Genomic DNA, 27,909 nt, shown 5'->3' with positions numbered 1-27,909 from the left:
TACTGTTGCAGTCTTTTGGAAACAGGAGAGACTGCTGGAGCAAGAAAAAAGGAGACATATTTAGGACAAAAAAGACATAATAAAAGTGATCCTGATTGACAAGATTTTAAGAGAAGCAAGAAGAAAGTATTAGCATGCTTGGGGAACCCCAATTTGCAGACGTGGGGGGGGGGCAACAACCCAAAAGGTAAAGGACCCCTGACAGTTAAGTCCAGTCGCAGACGACTCTGGGGTTGCGGCTCTCATCTCGCTCTATAGGCCGAGGGAGCTGGCGTTTATCCGCAGAAAGTTTTTCCAGGTCATGTGGCCAGCATGACCAAGCCACTTCTGGTGCAACGGAACACCGAAACCAGAGCAGCGCACGGAAACACTGTTTACCTTCCCGCCGGAGCGGTACCTATTTATCTACTTGCACTTTGACGTGCTTTCGAACTGCTAGGTTGGCAGGAGCTGGGACCGAGCAACAGGAGCTCACCCCATGGCGGGGATTCGAACCGCCGACCTTCTGATTGGCAAGCCCAAGAGGCTCAGAGGTTTAGACCACAGCGCCACCCATGTCCCATCCACAAAAAAACCATCCCCCCAAAAACCCCACAACTTCAGTGACCATGAATGTTGCAGAGAGTTGGAATGCCTTGCTTGAAACTCTGAACTCCTTTTGGGAGAGAGGACACATTGTGACGCGCTGTGGCAGACCTCACTGCTCTTACAGCAAACTCCAGTGCTTGAGTCCCTTTCAAAACGGAGCCGCCCCAAAATAAGATGGCGGTCTCTCCCGACCTGCATTTGCAAATTAAAAGATAACGGTGTTTCTTAACAGTCTAAAACCTGCCTGACGGAAACCTGTGAGCATCTTGATGGCAGCTGAGCCTGCAGAGGAAAAAATGGTCTAAAGAAACTGGGAGGCGATGGGAGTATTCCAATCATGTCTGCATTTTGAGACATGGAAGGACAGTTGACCAAACCCCCTTCCCCATCAAAAGGAAAAGTATTATGGGATGAGAAGGAAGAAGTGACTTGCTCAAATCCCTGACAGCTTTTAGTAAGTATCCTAAAATGGGAAGGGAAGGATAAGAGTTGGGGGGGGGTACCTCTCTCAACTCCAGAACTACGGCCCTCCCTCTTATAAAATACCCAGGTTTGGGGCTGACAGCCTTTTAGCATGCTGTAAAGGTAAGCAGGGGTGTGTTTTTTATTGCTTCCTTGCTCCTGAAACTCGACTCACCAACCCTGAGCCTTCACAGCACTACAAGGCTCCCATTCCATTGTCTGGAGCCATGAACAGGAAGAAGCACTTCTCTTAGGGGGAGGAGAAATGCAATGTTTTGTCCCACGTTCTGCTTGTTTCCTCTAAGAGCAGATTCAAACAGAGAAGTGCCTTTATCAGTTTGGAAACAAACAAACAAAAAACGAGCAGAAATTTTTACACAGGGAATTCGCTAGGTGTGCAGAAATCCACGTTTGTCAATTTAAAAGCAATGGCCATCGGTCTCCACGAGCTGCTGAGCGTTGGGTGGAGGAAAATGGAAAAAAAGAGAGGAGGGGGTTGGCTTACAATATGCAAGAGGCTGGTTGGCTGGCTGGAACCCTCAAATTGGAGTGGTAAGAATCCATCTCAACGTTTTGTTGTTGCAGATCCCATCGGTTGCTCTCCTGTTAACTCAACCTGCTGGGAAATGCTGTTAAGGTTTTGACAAAGGTTTACATTTTGAAGGAGGGGCTTCCAAGGAGCCCCTGCCACCATGCCAGTTCTTTTGGAATGTGCCCGGGTTATAGCAACACAACTGTATATACACATTAAATAGGGAGTTTGGGGAAACCCAGTTGAAAGGAGAACAATGAGACGCTCTTTACTCTCTCTCTCCCCCCCCCTTCAACACCAAAATCAATGCTGTTTCCACAGTGGATCCCTCAAAACTCAGGCCGGGCATACAGGTGTGTGAGTGCGGAGGGAAGCTCAAGGTTTTAACATATGAAGCGATTCACAAAACAACCGCAGTCGTCGCTTGATGACTCCGAGGCGACCATCACAGGGTTGCTTTTTGTTTCCTTGAGCACCGACATTCCTTTCCTGCACCTCGGTAACTGCAGTGAGCAGCTCCAACCACGCCCCTCTCGTCAGTGTCACTGCAGCCTTGCTCAGTCCTTAGGGTTTTAAAAAATATATTATATTCTGATATGTGCAACAACAAAAAAACCAGACCCCCTCCCGTACCCCAAAACTGTTTCGGCTTGAAATCAGGAACCTGTTTTAACAAGAAAGAAGGGAGATGCGGGCAGGATTGGCAGAAGGTCCAAGGAAGTCTTGTTACGTTGGTTTCCAACAGGGTGGTTCTTCCGCCATTGCCTGCCTTGGCTAGGAAGGAGGGAGAGAAGGGCTCCTGTAGTTTCTTCTCCGCGTTCAGGCGTCAGGGGCTGCAACGCTGGTGTTTCCTGGCAGTCTCTTCACATTTATCATTCCGCTCTATCAAGGGCCTCTTTCTGGGAAGACAAAGCATGAAACAAACAACAGCATGATCACTGCCAATGTTTATTATTATTATTATTAGGGTTCCTTTTCTCTGTCTTAACAGAAGTCACCTTGTCCATCGCTGGCTCTCCTGCCTCGATTTTTATTTTTAAATTAAAATCTGCCATAGGGTGGGGAGGGGAGTCAAATTGGGAACATTGTGCAGCTTCGGAAGAGCGTCACTTCTTCCTTGGTCAAAATGGCTTCTGAAAAGCATGTATGCTCCATGGGAGCGAACGACTTCAGAGAAAGGTTTCAGTCAAGGAAACTGCACACTAGGGAACGGCCCGTCCCTCATGCTTGCTTTTAATCGTTTTAAAAAATACAAAGGAGGCCATCAGGACTTCCATACTGTCTTGGTCAAAGCTATGCCATGCATTTAAGAGCATACAGTGTTTTAACAGTCATAGAGAATCCTGGGAACTGCAGTTGTTTAGGGTGCTGGGAACTTTAGCTCTGTGAGGTCCACATCCTTAAAAAGAAAAGCAAAAAACCTCCAGTTCCTAGGATTCCCTGACTGCTAGTGATAAAAGAGTGCTTTAAATTCATGGTGTCTGCACAGGGGACGGTTTCACGCTGTTTCATGCAGAATTATTGCCAGGTGTGCCATGTTCAATAGGGAACATGATGTTGGACTCCCAGCATCATGGCCAACGCTCAGGGAAGATAGAAGTCGTCATTCGGCAACCTCTACAAGGCCACAGGTTCACGAACCATGTCCTCGAATCTCCTTAAAGGAGACAGGAGGCAGACTGAGCAAGAGGGATATTGTTCTGCCCTCTGTGCCATAAAATGGAGCAGCCTGCATCCTCATCACCTGCTCCGCATCTTGTACGTAATCTTTACTCTCATCGTAAAAGGTGTTCATATTGGGGTTGAGATCTCCTAAGCTATTTTACTGTCAAATCGGGGTAACCCAAGACCTGAACAGTCCTTAACATCCCTACCCCTAAACAGCCTCGGTCCTGTATACCTGAAGAAGCGTCTCCACGCCCATCGTTCTGCCCGGACCCTGAGGTCCAGCGCCAAGGGCCTTCTGGCAGTTCCCTCACTGCGAGAAGTGATGTTACAGGGAACCAGGCAGAGGGCCTTCTCAGTAGTGGCACCCGCCCTGTGTAACGCCCTCCCAGCAGATGTCAAGGCAATAAACAACTATTTTACTTTTCAAAGACAACTGAAGGTGGCTGTGTTTAGGGAAGTTTTTAATGTCTGACGCTGTATTTGTTTTAATATTATATATCCTGGGCAGATACTCCCAGGCACCAGTCTAGCTGCCACATTCTGGATTAATTGTAGTTTCCAGGTCAAAGGTAGCCCCACGCAGAGCGCATTGCAGTAGTCCAAGCAGGAGGTAATCAGAGCACGCACCACTCTGGCGAGACAGTGCGCAGGCAGGTAGGGTCTCAGCCTGTGGAGCAGATGGAGCTGGTAGACAGCTGCCCTGGACACAGAATTGACCTGCGCTTCCATGGATAGCTGTCTGTCCAAAATGACTCCCAGGCTGCCCACCTGGTCCTTCAGGGGCACAGTTCCCCCATTCAGGCCCAGGGAGTCCCCCACACCCGCCCACCCCGTCCCCCCAAAACAGTACTTCTGTCTTGCCAGGATTCAACCTCTTAAAGGTAAAGGTACCCCTGCCCGTACGGGCCAGTCTTGACAGACTCTGGGGTTGTGCACCCATCTCACTTAAGAGGCCAGGGGCCAGCGCTGTCCGGAGACACTTCCGGGTCACATGGCCAGTGTGACATCGCTGCTCTGGCGAGCCAGAGCTGCACACGGAAACGCCGTTTACCTTCCCGCTGGTAAGCGGTCCCTATTTATCTACTTGCACCCGGAGGTGCTTTCGAACTGCTAGGTTGGCAGGCGCTGGGACCGAGCAGCGGGAGCGCACCCCGCCGCGGGGATTCGAACCGCCGACCTTTCGATCAGCAAGTCCTAGGCGCTGAGGCTTTAACCCACAGCGCCACCTGTGTCCCTCTTAGTGTCAACCTCTTAGCCGCCATCAATCCTCCCACCGCCTACCTTTTTATTTGCACGTGTGGACATCATAAACTCGGATGCATTCCTGGCAGCTGACATAGCAGCACCAGTGGAAGATGCAGTGACACTTCTCCTTCCTCTTCTCCGTCCGGGTGTTGTGGCCGCGGCCGCAGCAGAGCAAGTCACACCCGTCGATCCCGTGCGAGGTCACGTTGCACATCCTGTCTCGGGTGCCGAACGAGCCGGTCTCGGGGTTGGGCTCGCAGAAGTTGGGCGAGTTCTCGTAGTAGACCAAGTCGCGCTCCGTCGGCGGCTTGAAGAGGGCGTATTTCGCACGCAGCGTCTCCACCCACCCGCGAGACTCCCGGTGTTTCTCCACCACCATCTCCGAAGCGCTGTCGTATTTGTCCTTCAAGTAGTCCCCAATGGCGCGGAAATCCGGCTGGGCCCACCAGCATGTTTTGACCTCGCAGCTGCCCGACAGCCCGTGGCACTTGCATTTCAGGTGCATGTGGTCCAAGATCGTCTAACCAAACCGAAATGAAAACATGCCAGTCAAGTCCAGAGAAGAACCCATAGGGCATCTTCCATCTAGTCTCTATTGGGGCCATGGACCAGGCAAGATTATTCTAATACAGTCATACCTCGTGTTGCGTTCGGTTCATGTTGCGTCTTTTCGGTTTGTGAACGTGCAAACTCAGAAGTGTATACTTCCGGGTTTCGCCGCCCATGCGCGCGCAGAAGCATTCTGCATGCTTTGCACATGCACAGAAACACTCTATCGCGCTCCGTGCTTGTGCAGAAGCGCCGCTCTAGTTGTGTACTTTTTGGGGTGCGAACGGCACCCCAGAACGGATCATGTCTGCAACTAGAGGTACCACTGTACAGTGGTACCTCAGGTTAAGTACTTAATTCGTTCCGGAGGTCCGTTCTCAACCTGAAACTGTTCTTAACCTGAGGTACCACTTTAGCTAATGGGGCCTCCTGCTGCTGCCATGCCACCGGAGCCCAATTTCTGTTCTCATCCTGAAGCAAAGTTCTTAACCTGAGGTACTATTTCTGGGTTAGTGGAATCTGTAACCTGAAGTGTATGTAACCTGAAGCATCTGTAACCTGAGGTACCACTGTACAGTGGCACCTCAGTTCTCGAACGTCTCCTTTGACGAACATTTTGGAACCTGAACACCAAAACCCCAGAAGTAAATGCTTCCGTTTCCGAACACGACTCATTAGTTGAATGCCTTCCGCTGCGTGTTTTTCAATTTTCTTAATTGAATTTGCAGGCAGCCCTTTGCGCCTCGGTTTTCGAACGTTTCAGAACTCGAACAGTCTTCTGCAATGGATTACGTTCAAGAACCGAGGTTCCACTGTACAGTATATATAAGATTACAGGGGCTAGATTGTTACATGCACAAGGATGGAAGGATACAGTCCTGCTATGGAGGAATGGTTGATAAAATGATTGGACTGAGATGGCAAAGTTGACGTGTTTAATTAGAGAGAGAAAATGGTTGGCATTGATTAAGGATTGGAAACTTCTTATGGACTTTTTGCAGAAAAGGGAAAATGGACTTGTAATATATGGATTTGAAGACTGAAAAAATATTGGCTTATAGAAAATAAAATAGCTGGATGTTATTGAGTGAACACTATATTGAGCTGACAGACAGAGAACGGGAAGTCTTTTATCCTTTTCCATTTTATTTTCTTTCTCTCTCTTTCCTTTTTCTTTAAATTCTTATTTTATAACCAAAGATTCCACTAACTAGATGTAGTAGTGAAAATTTTGAGTTTTGTGTTTGGTGGTGGTTGTTGTTTTGGATTTCCCAACGATATAATCACATGATCAGCACACAGGTGAATTGTACAGTTGTCTCAGCTTCAACTTCTTCAATGTTAATATTTTGTCATTTGGCCAGAGTTAGCGATTCTAAAGCTATTGAGAAAAATAAAATGGACGAAGGGACATCTTTGCATACCGGTAGTTCCTTTTTAGCGGTATCATTTTTTTTCTTGAAAGTGAACTCTGCACTCAAATGCTTCTATGCAAATTTCTCTTATTAGACTTCTTCATTAAGGAAAAATGCTACCAACCACTACTTTGCTCCATGAATTGTCATTCAAACCTTAAGGCCTTGATTTAATAAGGAAATTGGGTGGTAATTATGATAGAATAGTAAGCTGTTTGAATAGCGTTTTAGATTGTTCAGCCCTGCAAAGGCAAATTTATTTTATCATCCCCCATATTGCTGATGGGCACTGAGGATGAGAGTAGTTTGTCTAAGGGAAACTAATGGCAGAGGTCAAATTATTTGCAGCTCAGCCGTTTAGCTACCATGTTACACTGTATATGATTCCTGTCTTGCTAAATCATATCTACATTTTGGCATGATTTCAGCACAATCCAATGCACGTTTAAAGGTATCCCTGCCCGTACGGGCCAGTCGTGTCCGACTCTAGGGTTGTGCGCCCATCTCACTTAAGAGGCCGGGGGCCAGCGCTGTCCGAAGACACTTCTGGGTCATGTGGCCAGCGTGACGAAGCTGCTCTGGCGAGCCAGCGCAGCACACGGAAACGCCGTTTACCTTCCCGCTATAAAGCGGTACCTATTTATCTACTTGCACTAAGGGGTGCTTTCGAACTGCTAGGTGGGCAGGAGCTGGGACCGAACGATGGGAGCTCACCCCGCCACGGGGATTTGAACCGCCGACCATACGATCAGCAAGTCCTAGGCACTGAGGTTTTACCCACAGCGCCACCCGCGGCCCCAATGCACGTTTACTTGCTAGTAAATGCAGACAGCTTTCAGCGGCTTTCTTTATCTCTCCTCTGTTGACCAGTGGTATATTCCTCTTCTGTATATTCCTCCCATCTCTTCTGTATATTCCTCCCATACTCTTGGATATCATATTTACTTAACTCAGTTCTGGGTAATATTTCTGAATTTTTATTGGGTGACTATAAGATCAGTTCATAGGTTATGCTATGTCGAACCATTGTTTAGCACGAACGAGCAGATGTGCAGGTTTGTGAGGAGCAGATTGTAGTCACTCCTCTCCCAGTACCACAGTCGCTAGACTACCTGGGGCTAAACCATGGTTTGGCTTAGCATTGTGTCTAAGCTGCAAAGCGCCCATCTGCACCTCCCAAGAGCACACCAGGAAGGCTATGGAACAAGTGCAAATATCTGCTGGAAATGTAAAGAAAAAGAAGGCACCTTTTACCATATGTGGTGGAGGTGTAAGGTAATACAGTGGGTTACATACACTTCAGGTTACAGACTCCGCTAACCCAAAAATATTACCTCAGGTTAAGAACTTTGCTTCAGGATGAGAACAGAAATCGTGCTCCAGCAGCAGGAGGCCCCATTAGGTAAAGTGGTGCTTCACGTTAAGAACAGTTTCAGGTTAAGAACGGACCTCTGGAACGAATTAAGTACTTAACCCGAGGTACCACTGTAAAAGCATTATGGGAAATGATACATAGTGGATTGGTGGGGGGAAATGTTTAAAATAACGTTTGTGGAGAAACCCAGAGGCTTTTTTATTAGGAATGGTAGGTACCGATATTCCAAAAGAGCAGAAAATACTTTTTATGTATGCGACGACAGCTGCACGGGTGTTACTAGCTCAGAGATAGAAAGAAGACACAATCCCGACAAGACAAGAATGGCAAACTAAGCTGTTGGATTATGCCAAAATGGCAAAACTGACCTGAAGGCTCAGGAACCAAGAAGACCAAAACTTCAATAAAGAATGGGGGGGGGGAATATAATTTAACTAGGAAACCACTCTGTAAGCAGAGTGAAAACATTAGCAAGATTGCAATTGCACTTATAGCAAATATGATGGAGATATATATAATGTGGATTATGAAATAATATGCAGTTGAAAAGGTTGACAATAGGACCCATGGAGGGGAAGGTGGGAAGTCCAGAGATTTGGAGAAATCTCTAAATATGGATATGTATATTGTAGTGTTATAATTCTATATTTGTAAAACCAAATAAAAATTATTATTATTTTTAAAGAAAGGAAGGCTAGGGAATGAAGAGGATGAGCCTTTTCTGAAGTTCTCTCAAATAACTTTTTGAAGGTAGCCTGGAGGAGGTAGTCTCTGTTCTGCCCCGTTTTGCCTAGCTTACTCGCTGGAAAGGCCTCCGGTTTAAGAACAGAGAAACCCAAAATGTGACTAAACCCAGACCTAAGGAGGCCATCTTTTCTAACCATGCAGAAAAGCCAGAGGCCTAGAGGGCTTCACTCTGTTCCTGACCTTTGTCAGAGAAAATTGCTCCCTCAGAATGGCTTGTGGTCCTGCCATCTTTGAGTAGCCTGTATCCAGCCGTGGTCCCATCTTTGCCGCTTTCCCCATGGGTTCTAGTACTAGACCGGAACGCAACCACTTGGGTGCTTGGAATAAACATTTGTGTCCTGCTGCCCCAGAGGGCGGGACTAGATCCAGTGCGCTGAAGTTACAGGAGAGTAGATTTGAACGTTTGAGAAACTGCTTGGCAGTGACAACACTTGGGACAATGGGGCCAATTACATAAATGGTGGTGGGCTCTCCATTGCCAGAGGTTTTCAAGCTGAGGCTGGACAGCCATCTAACAGGGATGGCTCTGGGTTTTCTTTTCCCCCTCTTTTTTATAATAAATTTTATTAGTATTTTCCACATAACAATACGAAAAATATCGAAAAATAACTATACACAAAACACAAAAACCAGCATACAAAAAACAGCAACACCAAATCCATATCTTACAAGTTAATAATATAAACACTAAAAGGAAAAACAAACATTGAATGGAACCCATGGGGAAAGCAGCAAGGATGGAAGGACGTCTGGAGACAGGCTGCTCAAAGATGGCAGGACCACAGGCTATTCTGAAGGAGCAATTTGCTCTGACAAAGGTCAGGAGCAGGATGAAGCCCTGTAGGCCTCTGGGTTTTCTACATGGTTAGACAAGATGGCCTCCTTAGGCCGGGGTTTAGTCACATTTTGGATTTCTCTGTTCTTACACCAGAGGCCTTTCCTGTGAGTAAGCTAGGCAAAACGGGGCAGGACATCTTTCCCCCATGCTGTCTCGAGAAAAAGGACAAAGTGGTGAAGGGGCACACTCACTGTTCTCCCAGCTTCATTGTTGTGCCTGTTCATGGCGGAGCGGGCATCCGGGCGATTTTCCCGGGCGTCGGCAAACTCCCGCGAAACCAGCACGCCAAAGTCGGCGTCCTCGCTGCAGCCTCCCCATTTCCAACCTTCGCCCGGTGGGCCCTTGTGATGCGAGTCGCAACCGCAGATGGTGGACGTGCCTTCAGCGCAGGAGCGAGTGACGGCGAAGGCCACGCCGGCTGAGGCGATGGCGTGGACAAAGGCAGATTCTCGCGTGGCTGCGAACAAGAGGGAGAAAAAGACCCGGTTATTTTGCAAGCTGTGATCTTATCATTCGCCTTTCCATATGAAGCCTTCCCATATGAAAGTTCAGTCCAAAAGTCCTGTCCTTGTTCTCTTTTAGCAGAATTAGATTTCTTCCAAGTTCTGCCTCCTGCTATCTGCCCTTTTAGTATTTCTTTTAAAAAGATGAGATTATGTGCTATCTTTTGTTTTGTATGAAATGTCGCAGAGAGCTGCTTTGAGAGTTTGCGTCCAACAGTGAGGAATAATCCATCGCCGAGCTACGCTCAGAACAGGGACTGGGGCAGAAATGTAGGGGTTGGGCTCTTTGGAAAATGTGTCGTTGTCCATTCACAAACTCCAGTATAAAGATTTAATTCCTTTTCTGTTGGTAGCTGCATAGCTAGTAACAGCGTATCACTGGAAATCCCAGGTGCAGCTACCTCTTGAGACAGGGTTCAACAAAATTTGGGTTATAGCTAGTTCAGAACGACTAACTGGGCTTAGAAGAATTGCAAATGGGTTTATTATAAAGAACATCTTTGGTGAAATCTGGCCTCCCCATTTTTCATACATAGGGGAAAAAGGTTCTCTGTTGGTGGAAAACCTATATGGACTGCCAACATTTTAAGACCGTGTAAAATGATGCCATAGACTTGACACTTTGTTCTTTTCTTTGCGATGACTGTACTGTATAATTAAAAACTCCAAAAACAAACACTTTTCAGCTGTAAAAAGAGTGCACCTTCGATTTTAAATCTGGAAAACAAGAGTGCCTCCGGCCTTGGACATTTTGGAACCATCTTGAGCCAATGTAGCTCCCCTCAGGACGGTTGCCTTTGAAAAATAAAGTAAGATACGGCGTGCGAAGATAAAAACTCTGAGGGGAAAGTTGCTACCTCGAAACCGACGGAGGCTTCCGAAGATTCGGGAAAAGGCTGTCTGGAAAAAAGCCCAACTCTCCACCCCACCCCATGAGACATGGGGGGTTGCCTGAGAGAGATTTCCCAGTGGCAAAATTGAAAGTTCCCAGAAGCGCTGAGGGGGCCGGGTTGGGGGGCAGAGCCTGGGTGGATTAGGGGCTCTTGACAGAGCTCCACTGTAACGGTCTCCTATCCAGACCCCGTTACCTGCTGGGACACTCAATTTGCCATTGTTTGCGGAGTGTCACACTGTATTACCCACATAATGTGGAATGTTTCTGCCAGGCCCGGCAGTACCCACGGGGCTGGCATTCCCCGCGGCCACCCCTTGGCAACGGGGCCCGCGACCGCCCTGCCCTGCCATCCCCCCGCGAGCCCACCAGTCAGGCTAGGAAATCTCTATTGAGACCTCTGGTGCCGCCGGTCCTCCCCTCCCGGGCTCCGGGTGGCGAAAGGGCGTGTGAATGGCGCGGGGTTGTGAAACAGTTCAAGGTCTGGAACGATATCCCCCTGCCCCGGTGCACAGTGGAGATGGGAGCTTAGCTCTTTTCTCCTGGATATAAGCTCATTTTCTCTCCCTCCCCACCACCCGCCGCTGCCTTTAAATCTCCAGCGTTTATATCCAGTCCCCCTCTTTAAATGCAAATTTGTCATCTGTGTCACAGCTGAGGAACACTGCTGGGTTATCACAATGCTGTAGGGCCATTTCGCAGCCTCTGATTTCCTCAGCCGAGGCCCTGGAGATGCGGGTTTTGTTCGCCACATTTGTTCCAGGGAAATGCAGTCAGCTTCTCTTACACAGAGAGTCATTTGCTACGGCTCCCTGAGGAGGTGGCCTTTTCAGTCCTGGGGAGGGGGACCCACCTTTAACCATTTCCCCCCCTCAGCCTTTTATAAACCTTTATTTATTTTTGAGGCCTTGAGGTGGTTAAAAACCTGTGTCTGAGCTGTGCTCCTTCAGGCTGTGGGTGATAGCTGTCAGACTCCTCCATGTAAAAAACACACACAACACACTTCACTTTAGGCCAGTGGTTCCTGACCTTTTTTTAGCCATGCCACACCTAAAAAATGTAAAGGACCCCTGACAGTTAAGTCCAGTCATGAATGACTTCTGGGGTTGCGGTGCTCATCTCACTTTATGGGCCAAGGGAGCTGATGTTTGTCTGCAGACAGTTTTCCGGGTCATGTGGCCGGCATGACTAAGCCGCGTCTGGCGAAACCAGAGCAGCGTACAGAAACTCTGTTTACCCTCCCGCCGGAGTGGTACCTATTTATCTACTTGCACTTTGAGGTGCTTTCGAACTGCTAGGTTGGCAGGAGCAGGGACTGAGCAACGGGAGTTCACCGGGGATTCGAACCGCCGACCTTCCAATCGGCAAGCCCAAGAGCATCTCTAAAATCCTGATGCCCCTCCCCTGTGACATATAATTCTTATTATTCAAAAAGTGAACTCCTATTCACATGGAGGAAGCCTAAAAGGCCATCAACCTGGTCTAACTCATTCTCAAATTGCTCCCCCAAAATCAAATTGGCCCCTCTGTGGGGCATGTGCTCCACGTTAGGAACCACGGCTTTCGGCAGTGAGATATTCAGGAGATTTATCGTCCTTCAGCCTTTCGGCTGAGAAGCTAGTTTTCTATGTCAAGGAAAATGTCTGCCTGGGGGAGCGTTTGATCATGTTTCCCACCCTCCACAGCCTAAAAGCCAAGACCAGAAAACGGGATTGTTCTTACACTTTCTTGGTCTTCCTTTAACGTGAAAACATGGTACAGTTAATATGGCCCGTTTTAGGCGTGGCACTAAGTTCAGCTCATATTTCAGATTCTTCCCCACCTTGGTTTTATTTATTAAAATTAAGCTGCTTGTTAGCTTGTGCCTGCATGCATATGCAATTCATATCTTCCCTGGTTCCTTCTTTCCAAATTGATCGATCGTGGGGTTACATCAATCATGTTGTTATGGCTGGCTGGCTAATAAATCACGACTGACTGAGACATTAATCACGTCTAGGCAGAGGGGATTTTACCACTTCCCCAGATTTTTTTATTATTCAGACGTGGAGTGAAATTCTCTTCCCTTTGCCCATTATTCCAAGTTGCCTCTCGATAAACTGCTGATCTGAAATTTAATGAGATGGGTGGGGGCAATAAGAGAAAACGGGAATTAAATAAACAGCTCCCCGCGAGAATGAAATATCCATTAAAAATGGTGTGTTTTTTACTACCACAAGTTGTCACCTGTCTCCCTCCCTCGGAAAATAAAATGTACAAATTTAATGGTACGGTAAATGCCAGCGGGCCTTGAGCGTGATCCACTGGGAAGGCCACCTGTCCAATGAGATGGTTGAGAACTTTGCAATGGCCTGGTAGGTTACTTTCACAGTTTCCCATTCAATTCATTGGGGTTTCCACAGGAGATCTTATTGCTGGATGGTGTGTTTTGTTCCACAAGGCCTTTATCATTCTCCTGTGGGCTGTTGGGGGTGTGTCTCTGTGTGTACAGGCTCGGTAATTTGTTAATCTGTACTTGCCCTTAAACAGAGAGGATGTGAAGTATACCTGTATGTGAGATCTTAGATCTGACTTATTGAGCAGCTTACAGTAAATGCATTTTTTTCCTTCCCTCCCTCCCTGCATGATTATACTGGGACAAGGACAACCTATGCAGCCTCCCTCTGTTGTTTACAACAAAGCTGTATATATATATATTTCCAGCAACATATAATTTGGTGTTGAAATCAGACGTCTTTTTTTTTTAAAAAAAGGAGAGTGACACACACATTATTTTGCAAGTCAACGCTCCACATTAATGCCCTTAAACTGTTGCCATTTAAATTTTTTTTAAAAAAAATCAGCTGTAATTTAAAAAAATTAAAATCTTTTAAAGTCACGCTTTGCACAAACTGGGTGCCAGTTATTGGCATGTTCTATACGATGATTGTGAAGCTGCCTTCTCCTTTTGGCTCAATGGGTCGATGCCTCTCAGCCTAAGCCAACTCACAGGGTTGTTGAGGGGAATAAATTAGGACTGGGAGAACCTTGAGCTCCCAGGAGAAGGAAAAAAAGTGGGGGAAGGAATGCATAATAATGAAAAAAATGTGGTCCACTACTGGCAAGCTATGGGTGCCCCTCCTCCAACCAGGCTTGTGCTGTACCTTTATCGAGAACAGGCCCGAAAATGGCCAAGCTGTCGTCGATGGTGGTGCAGTTCCAACGCCGCCCCCGGAACTGGTGCTGGCATTCCTGGATTCCTAGCTTCACGCCCTCGGCCACGCTGGGCATGATCTCGATGTAGTTGCGGCAGAACCGGAGCTGCTTGGGCACTAAGCCAGGAATGGAACCGCACAGGATCGGCTGGGAGCCCAACGAGGTATATTGCTGGCCTAATGCGAGGGACCTGCAAAAGGAGAACATATACAACCCCCTGCTTGAAAGGGCATCGGGCACTTTGCATGCCCGCACTGACTCTTCCACCCGGTGGCAGGCTGTCAGGAGCCAGCAGTCAATCACACCCTGCAAATGAAAGTTAACTCTTCATTCGCAAAATCAGGATCTGCACAGGAGGATCTGTCAGGCCTAAGGATCACAGCAACTCTTCTCCAGCAGGTCTTGCCCCTATGAAGAGGTTGCTGAGACCTCCCCACGGCTGTCTAAGCCCCCTCCTCTCCAGGGTTACCCCCAAGCAATCTGAGACTATGCCTGAAGCCAACCTCTCCTCTGCCGTTTTCATGCCTCTTCTGGTTCTGGGAGACCAGGGTTGCCCTGGGATATTTAAAGTCATAACTAGTCAAAGGGCTGCCCCGGGACAGGATATCATGTATTGAAAACAATCCTGACATCTGCCTATTGAACCTGCTCCCAAGAGAGCTAATTCTTCTCTCTATGTGAAATGTCCCAAACCAAAGGTCTACCCGACTCCACTCTGTTTTCTGAAAATCTTTCAGATGTTTGAAAACAATCTGCATACCCATCCTGTCTTTCTTTAGCATTTGTTTTCTCGGGGTAAATATGTCTAGTTCATTCGGTTTTTCTTACTATCATTCAATGTGCATGGCAGTTTATCAACGTTCCTAAATCAAACTGAGAACTGTCTCTGCTCCTAAAGATATTGCAGTCTAAAATTAACAATGAAGGAGGGAGGGAGGGAGGGAGGGAGGGAGGGAGGGAGGGAGGGAGGGAGGGAGGGAAAGAAGGAAAGAAGGAAAGAAGGAAAGAAGGAAAGAAGGAAAGAAAGAAAGAAAGAAAGAAAGAAAGAAAGAAAGAAAGAAAGAAAGAAAGAAAGAAAAGGTAGCAAGGGATGAATATGAGCAATTGCATCTACAAGAACTTAAACTTTGCTACAATTGGGAACAAGGATTAAGGGATTAGCCCAAAGTCCTTGCAGAAGTAATAGGAGGGAAGAAAGGAAGAAATATAAATGTTGAGGGAGAGACATCCCAGCACAGTGAAGTCATGATTCCAACATAAAACTTACTGTTTATCTTCTACCCTTTATCAATTTGCACAGTTCTCTCCTGAGTCCTTTCCCATGTTTACAACTGTGGTACAAAGAGAGCGATCACAGCACCGTCACCTCCTGAATCCCAGGATAAACGATGTTTCCTTAATACACCTAAGACAACCTTGTGGTGTGTGTGGGGTGTGTGTGTGAATGGATTGTGATATTTCCATTTTATAGATTTGGGAGAACTCAGATGGAGAACCTGCAGTTTGTCCCTGAAATGACCCTGCACGTTCATGACCTGGGTTGGATTCGAACCTGAGCCTGATGCTCTGCTGAACCGCACTGCCTCAACCCCTCATTAAGACTGGGCAAGTGCTGCATGCCACGAAAGCACACAGGCAATTATATCACCTCATTATCTTCTTACCAGCGCTGCATTAAGCTGCGGTGCAAAGATCAAAGCCCTTGTTTTCTTTCAGGGTGCTCAAGTCTTGTCGTTCAGAATCTTTTTTTGCTAACTTGGCAGAAGAACCTTTGCTGTGGTGGAAGCCGGCCTGCTTTCCAGGAAGTGGCAGCTGTAACCTTAGGGAGAGCCCAGGTTCCTGTGCAAATTTATCCCCCCAGAGAGGCATTGCATGGAAACGATGGAGCACACGGTGTTAGCACCCTGCTTGTATTTTCTAGGAACGTCCAATGCTGGGATTAGATTCTACGTACAAGGCTGGTTCTACGTGGAAGCTGCCTTTTGAAGGTTACTTGCAACTAAACGAAGCTAGACCATGGGTAGGCAAACTAAGGCCCGGGGGCCGGATCTGGCCCAATCGCCTTCTCAATCCGGCCCACGGACAGTCCGGGAATCAATGTGTTTTTACATGAGTAGAATGTGTCCTTTTATTTCAAATGCATCTCTGTGTTATTTGGGGGGGCATAGGAAAATGTTCACCCCGCCCCCAAATAGTCCGGCCCCCCACAAGGTCTGAGGGACAGTGGACCGGCCCCCTGCTGAAAAAGTTTGCTGACCCCTGAGCTAGACTCCCATCCTAACTAGGACTAGCCATAGGGAACATAGTACACCTGTCCTCAAAGAATTTATGTTACCAATTGGTTCCTGGGCATTCTTCAAGGGGCTGTGGTCATAACAGTGCCTTTTAAGTCTGCACACTGCTTAGCTGAAGTGAAGTCTCCCTCCAAATAATAATAGTAATATTATTATTATTATTATTATTATTATTATTATTATTATTGCCCCGCAAGATGAATGCCTTGCAAGACGGAAAACTCACTAGACGAAAGAGTTTTCCGTTTTGGAGGTGCTTCGCAAAACGAATTTCCTATGGGCTTGCTTCGCAAGACGAAAATGTCTTGCGAGTTCCTGCAGGTTTTTTTTCTCCCCCCCCCCTTTTCTAAGCCGCTAAGCCGCTAAAAGCCGCTAATAGCGCTAATCCGCTAAGCCGTCAATGGGCTTGCTTCGCAAGACGAAAAAACCGCTAGACGAAGAGACTCGCAGAACGGATTCTTTTCGTCTTGCGAGGCACCTGAGGTACCACTGTAGTTGCTTTGGAAGGCGGTCATCAGGCATCCGCCCAACATGGAGTTGATGTTGAAGAATCATTGGTAAGTTTGGCTTCTTCCAGTACACTTATATACTGTATGATCACTGGGGCAGGGACCACTGCATACTTGTGAGCTCTGTACCAGCCTGCACTGCTGAATGAACTGTTATATACAGTACTAGAAGAAGTCACTATTGAGAAATGAGAGCTGTGAATCTTTGTTTCACAAATGGGAAACATTGAATGCTAGCTGGCTGGTCAGTCTCCCTGCACAGGGAGCTATCCAAATGAAGGTGCTGAACCTATGTTTTGGGAGTTTAGCAGCCCACCTGCAGGAGATTTTGCGGCCCCTAATGTGGTAACCTGAGTTGGCTAGGGCATTTCCAGTTTAACTGCAATCCATATCAGTTCATAGGCTATTATTTATAAAGGTATTGGGTGTGGCGGGTAGTCATTTTGTCCTAACAGACTGGATGGGTGAAGGCACCCGTATCTCTCTGTCCTAAATGAAATTTTAGCACAGAGGAAGGGATGAAAGGCGGAAGCAAACATCAAAGGCCTTGCCATTTTAATTTTTTTTTAAAGCATCTCTTCAAAGTCATGTTTACGATTTTGAGATCAGACGTGCCCTCAGTTTGTTTTAAATCTGTGGCGCTGAATTGAACTTTAGTCAAAGTCCATGAAGAAACAACTTGGCTTGGGCAAATTCCAAATCTTCAGCCAGATTTGTTTTTAGATAATTTGGCGGGTTGGGGGTGGAAACAACTTTTGAGCCTCTTGTACTTTCGTTGGAAAATCTTGACCTGAAATAGGGAATGGTGCTTATCTACCCAGCCACACAGTTCCTCCTCAGTCCTCCAAATAAAGAGATTTTTCTTTATTTGCTGCCAGCAGGAAATCTACAAATCTACCAATTTTTACTTCCTAGAATAATCTCATACCTATGCTGTGAGGTGCTTTCAGGCAGACAGCAACATGTCTGTCTGAAAGACCAGGAAGACACATATCCGCATTTCGACTCTGCAACACAGCTAACCGGGTTGTTGTTGTTTAGTCGTTTAGTCGTGTTCGACTCTTCGTGACCCCATGGACCAGAGCACGCCAGGCACTCCTGTCTTCCACTGCCTCCCGCAGTTTGGTCAAACTCATGCTGGTAGCTTCGAGAACACTGTCCAACCAGCTAACTGGGTAGCCTGGGCCAAATCCCTTTCTCTTAGCCGAACCTAGTTCACAGGGTTAATAGGAAGATAAAATGGAGTAACCCCAAATATGTGGCCCATACGTCACTGGAAAAAGGGTTATATATGTAACAGTGTTTTATGTTGGTGGCGTGCGGGGTGGACAGAAACAGCACTGTTCTCTCACTCACTTGTATTCCTAGTACGGTTTATTACAGACTCACATGCACAAACATCTATCACAGCTCTGCTTTGCCTTCCCTGAAAATGCAGATCCATGGATGTTGTGCCGCACAACGGAATTGTTCAATTTAGCAGCACCCCAGGTGACTCTTAGTCTTGGTCACACCCCGGCGTCCCCTTCCCTCCCTTTCTCCTTCCTTTCTTAGGGCTCTTGGCTGATTAAAGGATTTTTTTTCCTTGTTAGTTAGATATCTGCTTCTTGGCCTTTTTTGAACCTTTTAAAATTTAAACCATATCACCAGTGCTTCATAATCGGCACCTCTTCAAGACAAAAACCACGTTTTCCCACAAGCCTTTGCAAGTGCAATCCCAGAAGCCTTTGCACCAACCTTTGAGGCCTGCGGAGAGTTGGAGTTTGAGAAAGGAGGTTTTCAGGGAGCAATTGCGGTGGAGAGTTTTGTGTATTTTGGGGTGTTTCCAGAGGCTTGCTGGCTTCCTCAAACTCGGCCCTCCAGATGTTTTTGGCCTATAACTCCCATGATCCCTAGCTAGCAGGACCAGTGGTCAGGGGTGATGGGAACTGTAGTCTCAAAACATCTGGAGGGCCGAGGTTGCGGAAGCCTGCATTAAAGGGACATTAGGACTGAGTTACTCTGTGTTAGAAGGAAAGTTTGTCTAAGCATTCCCACCCCCCTGATCCCTGTGAATATTCCAGAATCAAAAGCTGTCTCCAAAAATGTGCCTGTTGCTGACACTCCATTGATTTAAAAGTCACTCTCCCTGATGAAAATCAACCAACCAATGCTTTCGTCGGGTGGGGGGGGGCATGTCTGTGCAGATGTTGGGTTTCAACTCCCGTCAACCAGAATGACTAATGGTCAGGGGGGATGATCTTGAGGGCCACAGGCTCCCCATGCCAGCATTAGCTGATCTGTCTGACAAATAAATGCATCAAAGTTTGCCATCCTATTAATTATTGTGACTGTGTATATTCCAGGCCTGCCCCTAACAACGTTTGTTCTCTGTCACACTGTTCTCTGTTTTTCAAACCCTCCTCTTTTGGCTCTCCTCCTCTGTACCCCATTCCTTACACTTGTCAACATCCTATATTATTATTATTATTATTATTATTATTATTATTATTATTATTTGCCTTCTTTTTTCCAGTACAACTAGGGCTAGTTATTCAGTTCCAGGGTTGGGTAGCAATGCTACAGGGCAGCCAACCTCTGTTTCAGGTGATAGTTGGAACTTTGTTTATGCACCACAGAGTTGCAGAGCTGGAATGAACCGCAGGTGGCATTTTATTCAGCTAATTCCATCCCTCCCACCCCTGGCCCGAAAGGATTATCCCTCCATGGCCCACCAATCCTCCACCATTCAGTCCTTTGCAATTCAGCAAACTACAGCCTGCCTCATGCCAGAAGCGGGTGGAATCCAGGGAAACAACCACAGAGCAAAATATTCCAAGTGGCTCCCAACAGATAAGCCAACTCTCTCCCAATTTCATCTGCTAATTGCTTCCTGGTTCGAAATATGGCCTTGAGTCATCTGAAACATGAACCAAACCCATGCCCAATACATAAAATAATGTTTGTACCTTGCATCTTTGGTATGGCTCTGAGGGAGAGGGAAGAGAGAACTAAACGCCCTTAGGGAATAAAAAACCTGGAGTGTCGCAGTGGAACTTGAATATGGGAAGTGGCCATTGAGGATCATGAACGGAGTGTCTCTATCTCCTGACATGGAGGTTATCTGGAGTGTCATTTCCCCAGTACATTAACTCAGCAGCGGGCGAAACTTCGGCCCTCCAAATGTAGTTGGACTACGACTCCCATCATCCTTGACCACTGGCAAGGGCCGATGGGATTTGTAGTCCAATGTCTTTTGGGTCAAAGATCCCCCAGTTCTTCATTAGCTGATGATGTGTGGTAAAATTGTCATTAATCATTTGGCAGGATGACCTGGACGGTCAGGTTATGCTAGGGCAAGAAAACTTAACATGGTCATCATCAGTGTAGCCTCAATCTCCCAAATACACCAGCTCTTCAGTAGATGCAATTTGCACCTGAGACGGTTCCATTGAGCTATTTGGCAATTCATGCATCTCTGCAAATCAAGTATTAAGGCTTACATACCTTTGGGGATTTCAGAAAACTGGTCAAATTAGCTAAAGGTTATCTAGTATTCTATCCTCCCCCACCTCCAAGCAAAGGATTGGGAAGAGCTTTTTCCTTCTTCATCATCATCATCATCATTTATTTATTTATACCCCGCCCATCTGGCTGGGCTTCCCCAGCCACTCTGGGCGGCTTCCAAAAAAAATATTAAAATACTGTAATACATCAAACATTAAAAGCTTCCCTAAACAGGGCTGCCTTCAGATGTCTTCTAAAAGTCTGGTAGTTGTTATTCTCTTTGACATCTGGTGGGAGGGCGTTCCACAGGGAGGGCACCACTACCGAGAAGGCCCTCTGCCTGGTTCCCTGTAACTTGGTTTCTCGCAGTGAGGGAACCGCCAGAAGGCCCTCAGTGCTGGACCTCAGTGGGATCATGGGATGGTCCTCTTCCTTGGGGATCATTGGGGAATACATCATCTGGGGACAATGGATGGTGTTGCAGATTTCCCTTCTCCCCCTGCCCCCCCCCCCGATTTTCTCAGTGGTTGGGTGATTGTTCATACCCAGGTCCTTACTGACCTCCAAATTTAATAGTCTAGAACAGCCTTTCTCAACCTGTGGGTCCTCAGATGTTGTTGAACTACAACTCCCATCACCCCTAGCTAGCAAGGCCAGAGCTCAGGGATGATGGGAGTTGTAGTCCAACAACATCTGGGGACCCACAGGTTGAGAACCGCTGATCTAGAAGGAATTTTCTCACCCACATCAACCTTGGCATCCGGCCCTGAATTATCTACCTGTCTCTTGTGTCTCCAGGCTGCTTTTCTATTTAACAAAAGATAAAACGACAATATAAAATGACGCAGCGGACAGAGGCGGTAAAAACAAGGCTATTTAAAAGACAGAGAAGATTAATAGAACATGTATAAAATCAATATAAGTAGCAACATGAGAGCATTAAAGTGAAAGCCCCTAAAAGGTTTGGGAGATCAGAAAGTATTAAATTGACTTTGAAATGGTGGACCTCAATTGGGCCTCAATTACCTGGTGGGGATAAACAGCAGAGGTTATATATATCTGACAGGGCCCCAGGATGCCAATATATCCATGCAACACTTTATGTAAAGCACACCTTGCTGGGTTAATGCCTGCTTTTCTCTAGTACGATGTGGCTTGCCTCAGGACTTGAGTTATCTGAATTTATTACTACGTAGTCTCCCGCTCTCTTTGCTTGTAGTCTAGCGGTCTGTACTACAAAGGTTTATCTGACATGATGTTAGTGGATAGTTCACACATAAATGACCATTCCTTGATTTCGTCATCACCAGATTAAGTGACGAAATATGCACGAGACGAAAACGACAGCAAACTACACTATGGCAATGCGCTTTGAAGGTGACTCAGAAACTACAACTAAACCAGAATGTGGCAGCTAGAATGGTGACTGGGACCATATAGCACCAGTTCTAAAGGATCTACACTGGTTCCCGGTATGTTTCCAAGCACAGGTCAAAGTGTTGGTATTGACCTATAAAGCCCTAAACGTAATTGGCCCTATATACCTGAAGGAGCGTCTCCACCCCCATCATTCAGCTCAGATACTGACGTCCAGCTCTGAGGGCCTTCTGGCAGTTCCTTAACTGTGAGAAACGAATTTACAGGGCCTTCTTGGTAGTGGCACCTGCCCTGTGGAACGCCCTCCCATCAGATATCAAGGAGATAAAGAACTACCCAACTTTTAGAAGACATCTGAAGGCAGCCCTGTGTCAGGAAGTTTTTAATGTTTGACGTTTTATTATGTTTTTATACTGTATGTGTCAGAAGCTGCCCCGAGTGGCTGGGGCATAAATAGAAGAAGAAGAAGAAGAAGAAGAAGAAGAAGAAGAAGAAGAAGAAGAAGAGGAGGAGGAGGAGGAGGAGGAGGAGGAGGAGGAGGAGGAGGTGGTGGTGGTCTTTGGACAAAGTCCAGAAATACCAAAGAACCGTGGGTCACAAGTGTATTAGTGCACCTCAGGAAACAAGATCGGGTGGTTTAGAGGACAGAGCAATGGGGGGGGGGGGATTTCTTAAGCATTCCTACTTGAAAACGGGGACGTATCATTCATCTGCCACAGCCTGACCTCGGAGCACTTTCATTATAAGACAAGCAGGCCAGGGGGAGTGTCCGACAGGCATTTGAGCATCTTGTGCCTTGGGCATTTTCTAAAGCCTTTCCCCTTGTGATCCTTTATTTTCACCCCTGCTGAGAGTGCTCCTTATCGAAAGGGCAACCGCAGACATTAGAGGCATCTTTAACCCCACCGGGCCGTTTCCCTGGCTACCTCATTAGAAGATGCTTATACCCTCTTGTCCGTGGGGGCGGGAGGTTTCTGCTGCTGATCCCACAATGGAATCAGCCCACCATGTAAGCTGCACGGAAGTCTGCAGCTTGCGCCGGGAGGGATGATGGCTGGAGCAGGCGGCCGACGGAGGCACCATCGAAATGTGGCGAATGGATAATAATAATAATAATAATAATAATAATAATAATAATAATAATTTATTATTTGTACCCCGCCCATCTGGCTGGGTTTCCCCAGCCACTCTGGGCGGCTTCCAACAAAGATGAAAGATACACTAAAATGTCACATATTAAAAACTTCCCTGAACAGGGCTGCCTTCAGATGTCTTCTGAATGTCAGGTAGATGTTTATCGCTTTGACATCTGATGGGAGGGCGTTCCACAGGGCGGGCGCCACTACCGAGAAGGCCCTCTGCCTGGTTCCCTGTAACTTGGCCTCTCGCAGCGAGGGAACCGCCAGAAGGCCCTCGGAGCTAGACCTCAGTGTCCGGGCAGAACGATGGAGGCTCTCCTGAGCTTGCAGCCCTAGGCCACAAACTTCCTTGGGAATCTAGGGGGCCTTCCCTCTCAGGAAGATTTGCTACCAGGCAACCTTCTCTGCTCCCCTCTCCTCCGACTTTGTCAGACAAGGGCGGGTAACCTGGGACTCTCTAGATATTGTGGGGCTCCAGCTTTCATCAGCCCCAGGCATCAGGGCCAATGGTTAGGGGATAAGGGAGTTGTAGTACAAGATGCTACATCTCCCTGCTACATTTGGTGGTAGGCCGCACATTCCTTCATATATGAAAAGCATGAAAATAATAGCAATAATAATAATAATAATAATAATAATAATAATAATAATATATTTATACCCTGATGGCAAGGAGATGAGTAATGATATAACCTTTAGAAGACATCTGAAGGCAGCCCTGTGTAGAGAAGCTTTTTTTAAAATGTGTAATGTTTTTATGGTGTTTTTATCTATGTTGAATGCCTCCTGGAGTGGCTAAGGCAACCTGGTTGGATGGACGGGGTAGAAATATTATCAATCCCAGATGCTGCAATCAGCGTGCAATCAACACAACCCACACTTATTATTATTATTATTATTATTATTATTATTATTATTATTATTATTATTATTATTTACTTATACCCCACCCATCTGGCCAGGCCTTCCCAGCCACTCTGGGCAGCTTCCAACAAAATATTAAAAATACAATAAAACATCAAAACATCCCAAAACAGGGCTGCCTTCAGATGTCTTCTGAAAGTCAGATAGTTGTTTATTTCCTTGACATCTGATGAGGGTGGGTGCCACTACCGAGAAGGCCCTCTGCCTGGTTCCCTGCAACCTCACTTCTTGCAGGGAGGGAACCGCCAGAAGGCCCTCAGCACTGGACCTCAGCGTCTGGGCTGAACAATGGGGGTGGAGACACTCCCTCAGGTATACTGGACCAAGGAAGTTTAGGGCACCAATACTTTGAATTGTGCCTGGAAACGTACTGGGAGCCAATGTAGGTCTTTCAGGACGGGTGTTATATGGTCTTGGCGGCCACTCCCAGTCACCAGTCTAGCTGCCGCATTCTGGATTAATTGCATTTTCTGACTCACCTTCAAAGGTAGCCCCACGCAGAGCGCATTGAGGTAGTCCAAGTAGGAGATAACCAGAGCATGCACCACTCTGGCGAGACAGTCCATGGACAGATAGGGTCTCAGGTTGCGTACCAGGTGGAGCTGGTAGACAGCTGCCCTGGACACAGACTTGACCTGAAGAGCACTTATAACAATTGGGCATTAGAATTGTAGACTTGGAAGGGACCACAAGAGTCATCTAGTCCAACCCTCTGCAATGCGGGAATCTTTGCCCAATGTGGGGCTCAAACTCACAACCCTAAATTAAGAGTCTCCTGCTCTTGCAACTGAGCTATCCAGCTATCCACTCAATTTTTGCATCACCTCTGAGCAATTCCGGGCAATTTCTTTCGAAAAATGAGAGCTGCCAGCCCTGCAATGAACTAGTGAAAATCCTGTGTTTCTCCTGCTGTCCCACCCAGCATGGCCAGGGGTCATCATCCAGCAACCATAAAGAGGGCCCCAGGCTTCCCACCAGTCTTAAGGTGTGGTTTCATGAGCCAAGACAAACAGTGTTAGTACAGGGCTTCCTCAGGGTTCAGTGTGAGACCACGCTCAGCCCCTGAATCAACCCAATTTCAATACATTGGTACCTTGGGTTACAGATGCTTCAGGTTACAGACTCCGCTAACCCAGAAATAGTACCTCGGGTTAAGAACTTTGCTTCAGGATGAGAACAGAAATCGTGTGGCGGCAGCAACGGGAGGCCCCATTAGCTAAAGTGGTGCTTCAGGTTAAGAACGGACCTCCAGAACGAATTAAGTTCTTAACCCAAGGTACCACTGTACTAGTCCTAAACCCTTAGGCTTCGAATGAATCATCCTCACCATGGATGCTAGTTTAACTGCCTGTTAGTTGAACCCAACGTTTGCTCCTCCATACCTACCATCCATCTCTTTGCATCTGATGAAATGGACTCCTAAGTCCACACGTACTTTGAGCATCTAATGCCAAACCTGGCATTATGGTGCTGACCTATAAAACCTCACATCTCAGGACTTCAATATCTTAAAGACCGCCTGTCCCCATACGAGCTGACCCAGACCATGTGCTTGTCGTACGAGGCCCTTGTTTATGTCCCCACTCCCTGAGAGGTTCAGAGGGTTGCCACATAAGAACAGGCCTTTTCTTTGGTGGCCCCTCGTATTGAAAGGCTCTCCCTACAGAAGCTCAACGGGCGACAACATTGCAAGTCTTTAGGCATCTGGCTAAAAACATTCCTCTTTACCCAGGCCAGGCCTTTAGCCTATGGCCTGTGAAAGGTGGTTCTGGGGACTGTTATTATGATTATTTTACTGTTATGCTGTCTGTTATTATGCTGTCTGTTATGTTTATTATTATGATGCACTGTCAAGTGTGTTTTTAATGCAGTACACTGCCCTGGGATCTTGTGATAAAGGCTGGCACATAAAGCTAAGAAATAATAATAATGATAATAACGATGATGCCATAGTAAATGCATGACCGCAAAACTTTTCTCTTTTTTTTTTTGCTGCAACAGGAAGGCAAAAGGTCTTTGACACTCATTGCAGCTGAAAAGAGTTTTTCTGAGCATGTGCAAAGCGGCATTTCCCTGGCTGTGAGTAATCAGGATCAGAAGGTACAGTGATATCCCAGATGCTTTTATTGAGGTTTCCGGCAATCAATTAAAATAAATACCGTATTTTTCGCACCATAGGACGCACTTTTCCCCCTCCAAAAATGAAGGGGAAATGTGTGTGCGTCCTATGGTGCGAATGCAGGCTTTCGCTGAAGCCTGGAGAGCGAGAGGGGTCGCTGCGCACCGACCCCTCTCGCTCTCCAGGCTTCAGGAGAGTCCCACCGCCAGCCCCACAAGCTCGGGGACAGCGGGGAGGCGGAACGCCGCCATCCCGCTGTCCCCCAACTTGGTTAGAAGGCTGGTGGGGGGAGAAGCCTGCTCCTCCCCGTCGCCAGCCCCGCAAACTCGGGAGACAGTGGGAGAGGCACAGCGCGCCCTTCCCGCTGTCCCCCGACTTGGCTAGAAGGCTGGCGGGGGGGAGAAGCCTGCTCCTCCCCGTCACCAGCCCCGCAAACTCGGGGGACAGCGCTGGGAACGGTAGTTCAACAACAAGTTCCCTGACACTGCTTTGAAATAATATATTCAAATTTAATACTACTGGGGAAATGGGGAAAATTATGAATGTTTCCAGGGGATATGATCTGCAATAAGCACACTGTAAACTCTAAAAGCTTGAGGGGTGGGGTGGGTTATCAGGCCAGATTCGGGGAGTTAGTTGGCAGGACAGGCCCCTGTAGGTATGGAAGGTTTTCCCTCGTACAATGAGAGGTGTGGCCCGCTCTAAAAAGAAGAACTATCTCCGCAGAGCAGCAGTGCTGAGTTTTGGCAGCCTTCCCTGCCCCGGGGAAGCGATTAGGTTGAGATAATTGCTCTTTAACTGGCTGCTTGCTTTGTTGTCATTACCTCTGGAGGTAACCTGACTTGGGGGCAAGAAGCAGCGGCTTATTTTTAGCAGCAAGGAGAGGTATGAAGTTGGCACCAGCTCCACTCTGTGCCACCTCCTCCTCCTGCCAAAGCCAAGAGGACTTCCAAGTTAGGTAACTGGGCTGATGACTTGGGATCTGGAAGCGTTCCTGTTTTGAATGCTACAAGCTCTGAAGAAATCAGGGATCTGGGGCGGGTGGGAAAGAGACTGGGACTTAGAGCTAGAGAGAGATGTTCGGAAGGAGATCTGGGGTAGTGATGGTTAGAGGAAGCTAAGCGGACATGTATGGAAGTGAGAGCTGGACCATAAAGAAGGCTGGTCGCCGAAGAATGGATGCTTTTGAATTATGGTGCTGGAGGAGACTCTTGAGAGTCCCATGGACTGCAAGAAGATCAAACCTCTTCATTCTGAAGGAAATCAGTCCTGAGTGCTCACTGGAAGGACAGATCCTGAAGCCGAGGCTCCAATACTTTGGCTGCCTCATGAGAAGAGAAGACTCCCTGGAAAAGACCCTGATGTTGGGAAAGTTGGAGGCCACAAGGAGAAGGGGACGACAGAGGACGAGATGGTTGGACATTGTTCTCGAAGCTACAAACATGAGTTTGACCAAGCTGCGGGAGGCAGTGGAAGACAGGAGTGCCTGGTGTGCTCTGGTCCATGGAGTCACGAAGAGTCGGACACGACTAAACGACTAAACAACAACAACAAAAGCGGACATCTTAAAACCAGGAACACTGTGACCAATCCAGATGTCTATGGGGAAAGGGGAGAAGGACTTTCAGGTGCAGGGAGGCAAGCTTAAAGGACCCTCTTGAAGGTATTCAGAATGGCAAAAACAACCATTAGTAAGATCACTTGCTATTCGTTTGTTCATTTAAAAGCATGGCATGTGGTGTGGACTGCTATTAAGCAGTTTCCTTATACCAGTTTGTGTGTGTGCACTGGCAGGCAACATTTTATTTCCCTCCTCTATGCTTGTATGGTGCAGGGAAAGGGGATTTTAACACTCAGTGGCATAGCATGTGGGGGGAGGGCACGGGGCGCGAAATTCCAACCCCTGCTGCTGCCTCGATACAGCTACATGCTTCTGTCGCTGGGCACCGTTGAAAACGGTTTCTCCGTGTGATCCAGGAAGCGACCTTGCTAGAGAATGGAACAACTCTTCATATCTCTGTGATCTCCTGGGTGACGTGGACGCCGTTAGGC

The 27,909-nt window shown here is 47.2% G+C and overlaps 1 protein-coding gene across 1 annotated transcript in view; it reads right to left on the bottom strand.

Annotated features, from left to right (window-relative positions):
- Window positions 1-1,742: 1,742 nt before the first annotated feature.
- The window catches only part of WNT3 (Wnt family member 3), a 42,232-nt gene continuing 16,065 nt past the window's right edge, over window positions 1,743-27,909 (bottom strand). Inside the window, exons 2-5 of the mRNA XM_081884340.1 lie at window positions 13,958-14,199; window positions 9,611-9,876; window positions 4,532-5,015; window positions 1,743-2,477 (exon numbers count right to left, since the gene is read on the bottom strand). Of these exons, the coding sequence (XP_081740466.1) occupies window positions 4,536-5,015; window positions 9,611-9,876; window positions 13,958-14,199 (988 nt within the window). The 3' untranslated portion in view covers window positions 1,743-2,477; window positions 4,532-4,535. The remainder of the gene's footprint in view (window positions 2,478-4,531; window positions 5,016-9,610; window positions 9,877-13,957; window positions 14,200-27,909) is intronic.

The sequence above is a fragment of the Podarcis melisellensis genome, assembly GCF_964234715.1.
Source record: "Podarcis melisellensis genome assembly, chromosome: 13".
Classification (NCBI taxonomy): domain Eukaryota; kingdom Metazoa; phylum Chordata; class Lepidosauria; order Squamata; family Lacertidae; genus Podarcis; species Podarcis melisellensis.
This window is presented reverse-complemented; position numbering and strand designations above follow the sequence as displayed.